Raw genomic sequence first — 14,739 nt, forward strand, 5'->3', positions numbered from 1 at the left:
TTGTTCGACTACATAATATATTGATTGGAACCAGAGCCAATTAAAATTAAGAGCTATAACTTGGCATGAATTTTTTTTAATAGATTTAGAACCGATTTAGGACTATCGTAAAAAAAATCGGGCAAACCCTAAATAAGAACCATCCTGTATACATCATATTAGTAAGTACAGGTAACCCTCCTATAACGCGGTAGGTACGTACTTACGAAGTCCCGTGTTTTGCGAAACCGTGTTATATGAGACTAGACTAGTATTTTTTTCTGAATGAAACATCTCAACTATGCCTATATGTAATTTTTACCTATACTATACTAACCTATATATTACACATAAAAACTAAGTAATTTTCTAAATAATTTTAAACAAAAATCTCGTTATGGTGTTGCAGAAGTACCGTAGTATAAGTGGGTTTTGCGGAATTTTTCTTTTCGTCCTTGGAATCGTGTTGTAAAATACCGTGTTGGAGGGTAGTTATCTGTATAGTATACTAAATATCATATATTTATTAAAATAAAACACACCCACGTAACACCCCTTTTTTTGGTTATTGCTAACATAGCTGAAAGAGCTCATAGCTTCTCAGGTGTTAAGTAACCACCGGGACCCATAAACATCACAACGTGTACGCGACCATCCAGCTTAAGACATGTGGTCAAAATCGATTTCTTTCCACAACAACTGTCCGGTCCTTCAAACCGAACGCATGCCTGCTTCAAAGCAGACATAGGCAGGATACAGGATAGGCAATTACAAACTACCCGTGTGAGCTCACCAGTGTAGAATCTCCTTTATTGACAAAAAAACCGATAATCGAATCTCTCTGATCGCGTACAAAAACTTAACATAGAGTTATTGTTTGTATAGAAGCAACATTTTGAAGTCATCGTGGCCCAAAGAAAAAGACACCCGGTGCATTAGTATCTAGAGATGCAACGATGCTATTTTTTCCCCTACTTATGCTGATAGCCTTGAGAGGCTATTTCAGCTTCTCCTTCACGTGTAGCTGAGCTCTCGGGGCTCAAACCAAGAGTGTTGCTAACACTGGCCCTAGCAAGAGCAGTACTTCGCGGAATCTACCACCGGATCGGAAACGCGATCCACTGAGAAGATCCGGCGAGAAACTCAGTGGGCTGAGTCTATAGGTTAATTCACTCGTCGAGCCCTTTGTCAGGGGCAGCTTTTATACTGAAAAACTGTAACCTTACAGCTCATATCTCAAGGCGGATGGCGGCATTTACGTCGTAGATATCTATGGGCTTCTTACAACTTAATACCAGGTGGGCCGTGATCTCTTCCAGCCATCTAAGCGATAAAAAAAACATCTGCCAGTTACCAATCTAATCATTATTCTCTAAATTCAAATGGGAGTCCGAAACTCTTTGTTACAATATCACCATGGCGGTCGTAAAAATGTAGATCAGCCAGGACTGGCCGCGTAGAAAGTGAAACCGCTTTGTTGAAAGGTCGGTATATAAAACAGTTGAGTGTGTAAGTCGGCGCACTCAGTCGATGCGCGCCGCCGGTGCAGCCTTCACGACGACACGCTAAAATGGTCAGTCAGAATTTCACTTTCGTACGTGTTTGTTTTATTAAACGGCCTCTTGTCGGTCAATTCGTGATATAATATTCATTTTAAACGCGTTACTTCATGGTGCCATAACAGTGATGTTTGTATGGGAATATTTTTATATAATTTTTTTAGAAATCACTCTGTTACGAGGTCAGATATTCAAATAAATCAATGAACCGCTGTTTGATAACGTATTAATTATATATTAATCAGTGCGTGAATTGACCGATTTCACTAAGGCTGCGTACTATGACGTGTTCAATTGTTTTAATTTTGAATTGCAAAATATCATCTGTACGACTGGGCGAGCACAATAGATACATTATGTTAAATATTGGCCAATTTATTAATTGAACCTAATTTTTTTTATAAAAACTTTTGTTACGTTGGCCATTTGAAAGTTTAACCTTGCTGCCAAGTCGCCGAATGAGCTTTTAGAAAAAAAAAAATATCGTTCATCGGTTCCATGATTTTCGCAAATAATTTCAAACAATACTCAATCATTGACGATAAATTAAATATGTTTGTGTACGCATCGGTAGATCAACCACTTTCTTATGAATTTCCGCCGAGTATTCGTGTATCCGCTTTGAAGGATAGATAGAACAGCCCATAAATAATACGAACAGCCTTCAAATGCAATACCACTGACACAAAACTTAGACCTCATAATTTAAAAATTTGTTGGCAACTCACGCCTTTATACACCAATGATGGTCACTTGACAGTGTCTCCGAGTCTATCGCCATAAAAAAACCTTTTAACATTTACCTCATCTTTTTATTCTATGCACATAATTATTTTAACCTTATTTCACATTTAATCGAAGGCTACGAAACAATATGTGTCTAATAACTTTAATTCACAAAGACAAATCAAAATCGATCACAGAAAACGAATATACTTCTCAAAATTGGTAGGCAACGGCTTGGCTCTGCCCCTGGCATTGCTGAAGTCCATGGGCGACGGTAACCACTCATCATCAGGTGGGCCGTATGCTCGTCTGCCTACAACGGCAATAAAAAAAAATTGCAGTTTAAATTACCATAGATTTCGGAGATTTATTGAAAAATTATTAACATTTCTACATTCTGAAAATAGATTCAGACCTTGACCAATAGAAATGATATTAGGTGAACATGTATAATTTACAAATGTCAAAGAACGTAATTTCTTTACATTATGAATCTGTTTTCATGTAACCTTCTAAATGAGTCGTCTATTATCAAAGGTGGCAATCTGTGCATTTGAACAAAAAAATGTTATTGATATGTCAATACAGATTGATTTGAATATAATCGTCTCCTTCAAAGAATACGGTTCAAAACCTGCATTAAATAAAGGTTAATACTTAACCTGTTATTTATCTAAGATGTCGTTCAGAAGAGTTTTGTGGCTGCCAATGGAATACAAAGTCAATAATTCGTTTTTCTGATTTACCAATAATTGTCCAAAAGTCACATTGCCGGCTTTGATACTAGTCGACTCAAATGTAATCTATTAAATGACATTAAAATGCCCAAACAAGTCTCTCCGAGACACGTTGTGGCACAATAGCGACCTTGTATCGCGACAAAGTAATTTGCGCTATGTACTTCAGTGGTAGACTTTTGTTGTGTATTACAACAACAACAAAAAAAAACTGACATTGAGAACCTTTCACTGTAACATGGCGAAGGCAAACGGGAACATTGCATGCGGAACACTAATACCTTATTTCGTTTGTCCAACCAAACCCGTTTTCCGTTATTTTAATATTCCGACGCTTTTATAACGTTGTATTTACCTACTTATTATTCGCGTTGCAGTCGTTAATATTTTATTTTAATTAATTTGGCAAGCGTATGTATGTAATCCGAAATGTAACATTCAAATTGGATTGTTTCTTTACTAATTCGGTCAAACGAAAACCTTAGCGTGCTAATGACTGAAACTGCGAATCAATTTGAGTTTGAAAATAAACGAGGGACAGACTTTTTCGAGCCGAGTGCCGAACTTCTGGTTTTTACTGGTAATAGGACCTCTTGTGAGTCCGCACGGGTAGGTACCACCACCCCGCCTATTTCTGCCGTGAAGCAGTAATGCGTTTCGGTTTGAAGGATGGGGCAGTCGTTGTAATTATACTGAGACCTTAGAACTTATATCTCAAGATGGGTGGCGCGTTTGCGTTGTAAATGTCTATGGGCTCCAGTAACCACCTAACACAGCCTAACACCTAACAGCCCACCTGGCTGTGAGCTCGTCCACCCATCTAAGCAATAAAAAAAAGTAGCTACAGAAAAACTAAATCGTTTATTAATGAAATTTGATATGCAACTGGGAAGAGGTTGTGGAATCAATATACATATATGTAATCATATTTAGGTTTCCCGGTTTACCATTTTATATATCGTACTTAACTGTTATAATTAGCGGTCTAGCTTATTTTAAAATCAGTCTAACATTGTTATGACGTCATAATAAAAATAAGCGCGATACATAATAATATCTATAATGTGTGACATATAATTAAAATATTAGTTAAATTACGATATTTTAATTACCTTTAAAAACATTGCGCAATTGATCCGAACACGTTTAGCAAACTGTGAAATTGTACTCCACTTTCTAAAGTACCTACCTTGTTTGTTACGTAACACTCGTGGTGATCGACATTCTGAGACGTCAAATAAGATTTTAATAACAAAACTGTAAAATTCATTCGCTCACGTAACATAATTTCGCTTTTGAACTTTTTTTTTATTGCTTAGATGGGTGGACGAGCTCACAGCCCACCTGGTATTAAGTGGTTACTGGAGCCCATAGACATCTACAACGTAAACGCGCCACCCATCTCGAGATATAAGTTCTAAGGTCTTAGTATAGTTAGTTGAACTGTCGAAAGTTCAATAAAAAATTATTTTATTAGAGACGTAAGCGACATTAATTTTAACTGTACAATTAAGTACGCGTGTAGTTCATTGTACACATATTAATTAATGAAATGAGATTTGCAGCTTCGATTAGCTTTAGAAAGTCGTATTGCAAATTCATGTAAAAGTATTGAGCAATGTAGAAATTTATTAAATATTCATTCTGATCCGTAATATAAAGAAAATAAATAAAGAAATAAGCAGTGCCTTTGTACATAACTTTCCTATTACTATATATAAATAAATAAATAAATAAAAAAAATTAAGAAAAGTGTGATTGGCGATTGCTTAATTCACTTCATTTAAAAAAGGGCGGTTTTTTTTTAAATTGACCTATTAGGTCACGACCTTTGTCTCGAAGGAACGTCGGAGGGCTGCATTTTTGTTACTTTCCCTGACTCCCGAAACCTTCTAAATTACAAGTATTTATACTTAGATCAGTAAATGAAATTTTTTTTTCGTTTACTTTAGTAATATATTCCTGATTTCAAAATTAGTTAATCGTCTTCTTTTTTTCAAAAATCTATATCTATATATTGATACGTGAAGCAAAAACTTTGTATCCCTTTTTACGAAAATTGCGCGGACGGAGGAGTATGAAATTTTCCACACTTATAGAGAATATAGAGAAGAAGTGCACAAAGCTAATATTTTTTTAAAATAATGCATAAAAGATACATTACATCAATAAAGAAAATATTACACACACTACATACCATGTATTTGACGCACACACGCGTGCATACTATTTATTGTCAAACTTTTGTTCTTGACGTCAGTGGTCAAATTGACAATAAATTAAATATTGTTTGTCTTTATTAACATTTTTTTTAGTGTATCTTTGGCAAAATTTGTGATTATAGAAGTATAAAATACAATCATAATAGTGTACAGATTTACAATTCCAATTAATTATAGTCGAATTTCGACTACTGCGGGACCTCTAGTTCTATAAAGTTCACAAGATAGCAGGAACCTTGAATATAGAGCGGTCGTATTAATATAACCACTTTAAATTTCGCAAATTTGTTTACGAAACATTGTATGTAGTTATACACAATTATTTATCATGTGTAAAAATTTCCCACACTCTGTTCACATTGATGATAACATTATAGCACGCACAATACAATGTCTGGGTTTCATCATTCAACAATGAATAGAGCTAATCTCATTTTACGGTTTCCAGCGGTTCGCGTGGTCAGAAATCAAATGTTTATTTTCTCAATTTTTGTTAATGAAACAACAGTATCTAAAGCCACTCAACTGTTATATGTCCACAATATGTCCCCAAGTGTACATAATCATACTCATAAGGGCTCCAATAACCTCCATTATTTTCGATACATTCAGCGGTAGACAATTCTAAAGAACGTTGGATAACATGAAAATTGTTTACAGTCATAGCAAATTCCAAATGACGCTTAGAACTTTTTTTGCTTAGATGAGTGGAAGAGCTCACAGCTGACCTGGTGTTAAGTGGTTACTGGAGCCCATAGACATCTACAACGTAAATGCGCCACCCACCTTGAGATATAAGTTCTAAGATATAGTTACAACGGCAAGACAAGTCTTTTGAAATACATATTAGAGAACGTCACCTAAGAAATTCGTGTGGGTATCATTTTGACCTATACATTTTCCATGTCTTACGACGGGTTAATTATCAAACTTGACACCCACGCTTGGTAGTAGTGGATGGCGGTGGGCGTAAAATGCTTTTTAGGGTCCAATTAAATGTACCAAAGAGCTTTTAGCGTGGGAGTAGCTTGAACTACGAAACTACACAGACAATATACGTACAAATTTGACTACGATAACTGAGAAATTACGTACTTTAACTTAATATAATACAAATTGCATACGAATATTCTATTCAAATACAAACAATTGATATAGAACAAAAGTCGCCCGAGATATTCCGGTGGACTGTTACCGTGCAACGCCCAGTACTGACAGACAGTTTATTGCGCCACCCTCCTCGCCTCTATACCATTGCAACAAATACTGCCGTTTCTTTACCAACTGATATTGCGATAAGTACTGACTGAAATGGATTACTCCACCTCAGTAATAAATAGCCGCAGTAACAAGGACAAAAAGTTTTGTTTAGAACTAGGCGGTTTGTGGTCATCTTAAATGTAAACTTCTTTATTCTCTATCCTTTTGTGGATGTTTAAATATTCGATTCTTAATTATTATTTTTCTTCCCAATAAATTAACTTCAGCTTTTTTTTGCAGCACACATTAATATTGGCAACGTTAGCGGCGGTGGCAACGGCCATGCCATCGTATATCGCGGTTCCCGCCGACCAGATCGCCTTCTTAGACCTCTCCGCGCTGAGGGTCCGGCGGGTCCCGCGTCAGACCCTCACCCCACCACCACCACCCCCACAGCTGCCCCAGGCACTATACGAACAGGAGTACCAACAAGAGTATCACCCTGTGACCTTGCAGCAGTACCAGCAGCAACGTAAGTTACATGCATATATTTAGATCAAATTAGCTTTTCTGGTGTATTTTATAAAGTAGTAAAGTAGGAACTGTAATTTTTTTTGTTCATCATTAAAAGGACTTTTTGGCGGAAACGCGAGGCGTGAAGTTGTGTGATTTGTTTTATTTTGCCTATTTAGTGTTTCTTCAGGTTTAAATGTATAATAATGGTGGTTTATTAACTGTTTAGTATCTGTGAAAGTGCACAAATGTGGGAAAATGAGACAGAGCCGCTGAGTGAGCGTAACTTCTCGGGATCCTTCAAAAAGTCAACTGAAAAAATCTCAGTAAATGACCACCATTTTACTGAGATTATAGTTCATCCCATATCATCTCATCTCATTTCATTTAATTTCATCCCAGTTGATTAATGTCTCAAATTAATCATCTTCATTTCATTTCATACAAAATAAGAATATAAATTAAAATAAGACATGACCTAAAGGTCTTAGGTACCAGGTCATAAAATCCCTTAAAAAAAATAACAAAATCATCATTAAAACGATTCGGAACTGATATTTGAGGTTTGCCCCTACAAATACCTTTGTATCAAGAGCGAAACTAATTGAAAACGTCAAATCATATAATAATCAGTAACAACCAGTACACTTTCACTCGTTCACAATGGATTTAAAATACTTTCTATGCATCCATAGCGGGTCGTAAACACGTGTTTTAGCATTCAATGGGATCGAAACGGACCGCGTTCAGTAGACCCGTGAATTTTATGATTTAACATAGCTGTTAGAGACATAACAATAATGGTTTTGTTACCCACCACCGCAATACAGTCGCGTAATGCAACCAGTGACTTTCTTTTATTGTTCAAAAGATTGTGTTACGTAACCGACTTAACGTTGTCTGGTTATATCTAAGCATTTTTTTTAGTAATTTTAAAAGTTTAGTATCGCTTTCGTGCTATTTCCATTTTACTGATTAGTGTCAGTTACGGCGGCGGGCCACGGCGCTGCTTTGCGTAACGATCTGCGCACGCAATCCTAACGTTTAGCACTTCATTTAGAGGCTCAAGTAATCGAGTTATCGTATCGTTGTGAAACATTATATAATTTTTCTTTTTAAATCCAACATTTCGAAGTGGTCAATCGTTAAAAAAATTGTTATGATGTGAAAGCAGAAATAAAATCTCTTTTCACCGACATCAAACGAAAGCGAGAATTTAAATTCAAGGCATTTTTGTTCAGTTAATACGCGCATTGATAATTATCTTATCCGAAGTATACATACAAAACTGGAACGGTAGAAATAGGTAGGCGGGCCTACAAGACCTTGGCCCGTCCAGTTTTTTATTTATTTGTAATACTAAATAATAAATTTTTACTGGTGGTAGGACCACTTGTGAGTCCGCACGGGTAGGTACCACCGCCCTGCCTATTTCTGCCGTGAAGCAGTAATGCGTTTCGGTTTGAAGGGTGGGGCAGCTGTTGTAGCTATACTGAGACCTTAGAACTTGTATCTCAAGGTGGGTGGCGCATTTACGTTGTAGATGTCTATGGGCTCCAGTAACCACTTAACACCAGGTGGGCTGTGAGGTCGTCCACCCATCTAACCAATAAAAAAAAAAACACACACACATGTGTTTTCATTAAAAAAAACTTTCAACGTTTTCTTAATTATTATTGTCACTATTCCATATTGTCTTTTCGCCACTCACCTCAAAATTGTTAAACATTATTTTACTATAGTAAATTTATCAATGTTTGTCATCAATGAATTACCACTGACCCACAATGAGATGTCGTAATACACATAATTACGCCTAGATAGGTGCGTAAATGCGAACCGACTTGCTCAATGAACACATTCACGCACATTTCCGCCGCGCCGGCTACAACTGTAATTTTCTCGGTTTTTATACGATTACATAACGCCTATAATAGTTATCAAGCACGCAGCTCATAACAAAACGCTGTTATTACAATCTTAATGTCATTGTCGTTTGGTTACAAAACACAAGTGTTTGGGGAAATTTGGGGAAATTGGTGACAGTTCTTTTGGGTGTTTTTTTTTTACGAATACGTATTGTTCGTTAGGTAACATAGGTAGTTGCTGTGCCGATAGTTAAAGATAATAAACCATTTAGGCTTCTCTTGGGACTGTTTTCGTCTTTGATTACGTCAAGTTATATAATTCCGGACCTTGCATGAACTGTTAAGTGCAAATCAAACGAGAACAAAAATACAAAGTCTTTATTCATTTCTAATATCAGGCCTAAACTGGTGGTAGGACCTCTTGTGAGTCCGCACGGGTAGGTACCATCACCCCGCCTATTTCTGCCGTGAAGCAGTAATGCGTTTCGGTTTGAAGGGTGGGGCAGCCGTTGTAACTATCCTGAGACCTTAGAACTTATATCTCAAGGTGGTTGGCATATTTACGTTGTTGATGTCTATGGGCTCCTGTAACCACTTAACATCAGGTGGGCTGTGAGCTCGTCCACCCGTCTATGCAATAAATAAATAAAACTAGTTTTATATTCCGATGCATATATGTCAATTATTATTATCAAGCACTTCTTTATTACAGAAGTTGCACTGTCCCCTCGGGAACATGAACCAGCGAGACTGGTCCGTCTCCAACCTCAAGACGTCTCGGGAGCAGCTTCTTTGGCCCCGTCTGCACGTTTAGCGGAGAGACCTCCAGATTTTGGCGAATACGTCGACTTTGGCGCGCACACCGGCGACAACGGCGCTTTCGGTTGGTACGCAGACTTCCCGGTCAATAACCACGAAGATTCATCAGGATATAGGAAGTAAATGTTATATACGCCACGAATTACGTCATTGCACGTTAGGTTTTCATAAAATTCAAGACTAAACATTGAATAGGGCAAACGATATTTACTTGTCCTATCGATTCTTACAGCGAAAACATTGAACAAAATAATTAAATAGTCGCAGACCTTAGATTCAATATTTAGCGATTTGTGGCGTATTTCAATTTAAAACGTATTTCACTTGCCTATGTTATTACCAAAGACAGTATTATTTTCGAGTGATATTACTAGATTAGGTTTGTTTGTTGTTTGTCTGTAGCTGGATTACCGCACATTTGTTAAAAACGGTACATTCCGCTGAATATAAAATAGTGCACTTGATCAGTTCCTTTAGTTTTAAGTCGCAAAGTACACTGTGATAATTGTTATATTATGTACTATGGTAGTTCAAATGCATTCCACTGCTTGCTTTACTCCTCTTTCTTCACTGCTTTTCTATCCTTCAAATCACGCTTCCTTCTATACGTTGCACGTATTGTATGCGTCTTTCTTTTGTTCTATTACTGCTTCATTATCATTTTCTTCTCTATTGCTTTTTACGTCATCTTTATGTTATTTTCAAGCTCACTCAATCACTGCCTCTACAATAGTATTTATTCATTTCACTGTGAAATTCACTTTCATTATATTCATTTCAACTGTTACTAATATCGATGTAATAAAATATATACATAAATATTCACGAATCATCGTTTCATTTTGTTGCATCAGTAAGTACTAAATCTTCACTTTCATACGCGAACTATCACTTTCATTACATGATGAGTTGAATGTTATTTTTAGTCATAGTAAAAAATATTGCAGTATTCTTTTTCTAACTGTACCTGTATTTTACTGTTCACATACATATATTACAATATTATAATTGGTGGAAACTGAGACATATTCATACATCTTTCATATTCGCTCATCTATCTTTTGCTATAGCAAGATATATGTATCTTGTATTTATCTACATTTCTAAAGCTCTTCTTTAACTCTATTATCTTCACCTGAATATTTATCATCTTCTTCTTCTTCATCATCATCATCATCATCATCATCATCATCATCATCATCATCATCTAATCCCAAAATTTAATTTCACATAGGTACATTACTTTTATACTTATTCTCTGGTCTTACCTGTTCTTATCTTTTACACTTAAATCAACATATTAAGGTCTATTTTAATAGACATTTTCACTTCACTGAATCTTTTCATTATTCTTGTAAATTTTAATTATAATACCATGCATACTTCACAATTTTCCCTTAATCTTCACTTCTTTCCAACTACTATGTCTATTCATTATCTAAGTACCATAAAATTCATACATTATTACATTACTTCATTCTACGATCGTCTCATGCCATGCTCGGAACTTTTTCTATGTACAAGCGTCTTAAAGCTGGAGACTAACATTAATGTAATTTCATTTCACTTTTTTAAATTTCATTGCGAAAATCACTCATTTTACTCTACCAATTTACTTATAACCTTATCTTTTGCTACTTACTTATTTTATTTATTCTTAAATATACAATCTTATTTCGTTTCTTACACACAATGACATATAATTCTCACATTCATTGCATACCACCAAAAAATCTTACTACGGGAACTCATTTACATTTTCAATCTTATTTTTCTCTCTCTTTATACTCAGCTCTATTACCTCATTCCTTTTCTTACTCTGATCATTATCTATGTGGCCAAGTTTGGTACCCGAAAATAAATAATCCTCACTTCTCGAACATATATTTTTTTCTAATGTCTTATAGCTGTATCTTTATTCTTTACTATATTATTTCATTTCTTGTTCTCAACACTCTTTATTTATAATCAATTTAGGCTCTACATAAATTTATCTTGACAACATATGCACATACTCCGTTCAATCTATCTTTTTCTTTATCTATCACTATCTTTTGTTTCGTTTCTTAACCTTATCATTCCTAATATGTACAGATAATGTAGGCTCTCCAAAAAAGTTTCATTTCGTTTCACTTTTCACTCTTATATATTTCCACCTTTAATTGTGATTACCTTATATCATTTTTCTTATATTACTTCTTTCATTTACTATGTACCGATAGCTATTTTTGTTCATCATACTTAATTTGCATACTAAATTTAACATACTATGTTATATAACATTCTGCTTATTTATATAGTCTATAACTACGTAATATGTTCGACAACTCTCTTTCAATTCTTATTTTTATTTCTCCGTCTTATAACATTCCTCATTTAATAATAACTTCACTCAGAAATCAAGGTATTTATTGCTTATTGATATTTTTATTCAAACAATGAGGCATGTGTGCAATTTGTATTGCGTCGTGTTCAATATCTTATTCAACATCATTAAAAACCTTCATCATTATAATTTATGACACAAAATTTCTTTTAAATTACTATTCATTATTTCTTGTTTTACTAATAATCATTTATCTTCATTCTGCACTATCATCACTATTTCCTCCTTATTTCACTTTTTCCAGGTATTTAATTCTTCATTTTTCTTTTATAAAAGAAATGTGAAAGAATTTAGATTCCTGTATACTCTAAGTATCCCTATTTTCTGTTCTTAACTCATTATTTATTTTTTTAACACTTCCATATTTTACAACTTCTTTTTAAAGTTTTTCCTGTCTTAGTTAACTAATTTTTTTAAATCTTTTTCAATGTAGCTTCAATTTCAATATTATCTAAGTCTTAAAATTTCTTACATTTTACCTCATTTCATGTATTTTTTATATTATATTTACTTCATCGCGTATTCATTTTCATCATTATACCTTATCACGTATGACTATCCATTAAGATAATTCAATCATTACATTTATATTTTTAGAACTTACTTTCTAATATTTATTTACTCTTTTCACTACATACTCTTCACTAAAATTCTCATGAACTTTTTATACTTAAATTAGTTTCTGTATCTGTCTCTTGTTCATATACAAATTTAATAAAGTACACTATTGTTCTATTTAGTCTATGCTTCAATATTGTATTACAACTAGTAGTTTATATAAACTTCGTGATGAATGAAATGATTTTATTAATAATTCCCTTCTCGTTCCTAAGGCTCATTCATATTGTTCTTATTACTATTTCCTTTTTCTTCTAAACTGATATTTCTTTCACTGTACTTACTCTATGAATGTTTCTACAACTACTTCTTCACTCTACTCTATTCACACCTTTTCTACACTCTCTGTTTTCATTTTTTATATTATGCTACCTTCAACAGTATTCGTTTAATTATTGAAATCTCTCAATACACATCAAAGTTTATCTTGTTTTCTACTTTCTATCACTTACTTACATCAAAAACATTCCTATATTTTATTTTATTTATAATATATCTTCTATCTTGTTAGAATAATGTAAGTATTTTATTACAAAAAAAACCTATTTAAATCTTTTTATAATGAAACAACTGTTACTATTTCTCCTTTGAAAACTTCTGTCTAACTTACTTCTCTAGTTTCCTTTGCATTTTTCTGATCACATCGTAATGTACATTTTCGTTCTTTTAGCTATCATTTTCATATATATTATTTATTTTGGTGTCCAACACAATTCTTTTGTCAAAATAATAAATATACTTCTACTTGATCCTTTACATTTTTACAACAAAATAATTTTCTGCTGCCTTTTTCGTTGTCTTCTACTTTTTTCGTCATGAACCTTCTTTCTTCTTTCCATTCAGTTTCTTAATACCAAAATTAATTTAAAAAGTCTATTCCTATTTCGTCTATGCTCCTTCACCATCTTATTTCCATTCGCTCTGCTAATATGTAATTTCAATATTTGATTTCAAACACTTACGTACTTTCTTTCACCTTTTTCTGTACACGCTTTTTTTCTGTTTATAGCGAATTATTAGGTATATTTCACTATTGTTAAAGTTTCAGCTATATGAGCTATATCTATCCTACTCTATTACTATAGCAACATTCTTCTTGCTCTACCAATCTATTAAATACTATTCTCCTCATACACTGTCTAAACATTTTATTATACTTGAACATTCTTTCTTATTTTCCATTTATCTCTGTATGACTATATTTTTCTTTTTATCATTAAAATGATATTGACATTCAAACGCATTCAGAAAACGTAGAATTGATAATTTTAATGATATAACAGACATAATTTTTAAGGGCAGATTACATACAAATACACAATACAGTTGAACTTTGGAATTTATTTATTTTGGAATTAATGGTGCATCAATGGCCCCGGCAAGACATTGAGCAGTGGAAATTTACATGAACGTTTATTTCGCTACAGTGTTGCTAATGAATAATATTGTTTTGTAATAAATACTTTTATATTTTGTGCGTTTGCCTTAAATTGGTGCTATGTATTTTCCTTGCATTTTCCTCTTCATATTATTTCTTCGTACTTGAATTTATAACTTTACTTCTTACTAAGTTCATACTTCCAGCCATGATTATCTTTTGCTATGCTCTACTTTTCTATACTCTCTTCTTTTTCTTTATTGCGATTCTACTTCTTGTTGCATCTTTCATCTGTCTCTCTCTCTCTCTTACTGTTTTTAATTCTTCTTTCCTTCATTCATTTCCCTTCTGCTCTTCATTTGCTTCTTCTTCGCTTCTTTCTGCTACATTATTTTCTATCTTATATGCTTCTGAACTACCAAATGAAATTATTGTTATAAGGCGCACTCTGTTGTTTTTTGTTTCATTGTTACTGTTTATTAAAATATATTCATTTATCTGTGTGTTTTTCTTACCTAACCACTTCTATACTTAACCAGTGTGTTGGAATCGTTCCAAAAACCAAGAGCAGGTAATAATGCTGGAGTTTCCCAGACATCATAACTTTTTTGGTTTATAAAATTTCTTGTCAAGTAACCCATTTCAATAGCATTTTCAACTGATAGACATTAAAACAGCCAATCTATGACACCGTTCTTTAATAAATGCAGAGTAGTCAATAAATTTCCTGTTTT

At 34.0% G+C, this 14,739-nt stretch overlaps 1 protein-coding gene across 1 annotated transcript; it reads left to right on the plus strand.

Annotated features, from left to right (window-relative positions):
- Window positions 1-1,457: 1,457 nt before the first annotated feature.
- Window positions 1,458-14,502, plus strand: LOC101737397 (uncharacterized). Its single transcript, XM_004926238.4, has 3 exons — window positions 1,458-1,552; window positions 6,724-6,955; window positions 9,517-14,502. The coding sequence occupies exons 1-3, from the start codon at window positions 1,550-1,552 to the stop codon at window positions 9,744-9,746; spliced, it is 465 nt and encodes a 154-aa protein (XP_004926295.1). The 5' UTR covers window positions 1,458-1,549; the 3' UTR covers window positions 9,747-14,502.
- The last annotated feature ends 237 nt before the right edge of the window (window positions 14,503-14,739 follow it).

This window comes from Bombyx mori, chromosome 3 (assembly GCF_030269925.1).
Source record: "Bombyx mori chromosome 3, ASM3026992v2".
Classification (NCBI taxonomy): Eukaryota; Metazoa; Arthropoda; class Insecta; order Lepidoptera; family Bombycidae; genus Bombyx; species Bombyx mori.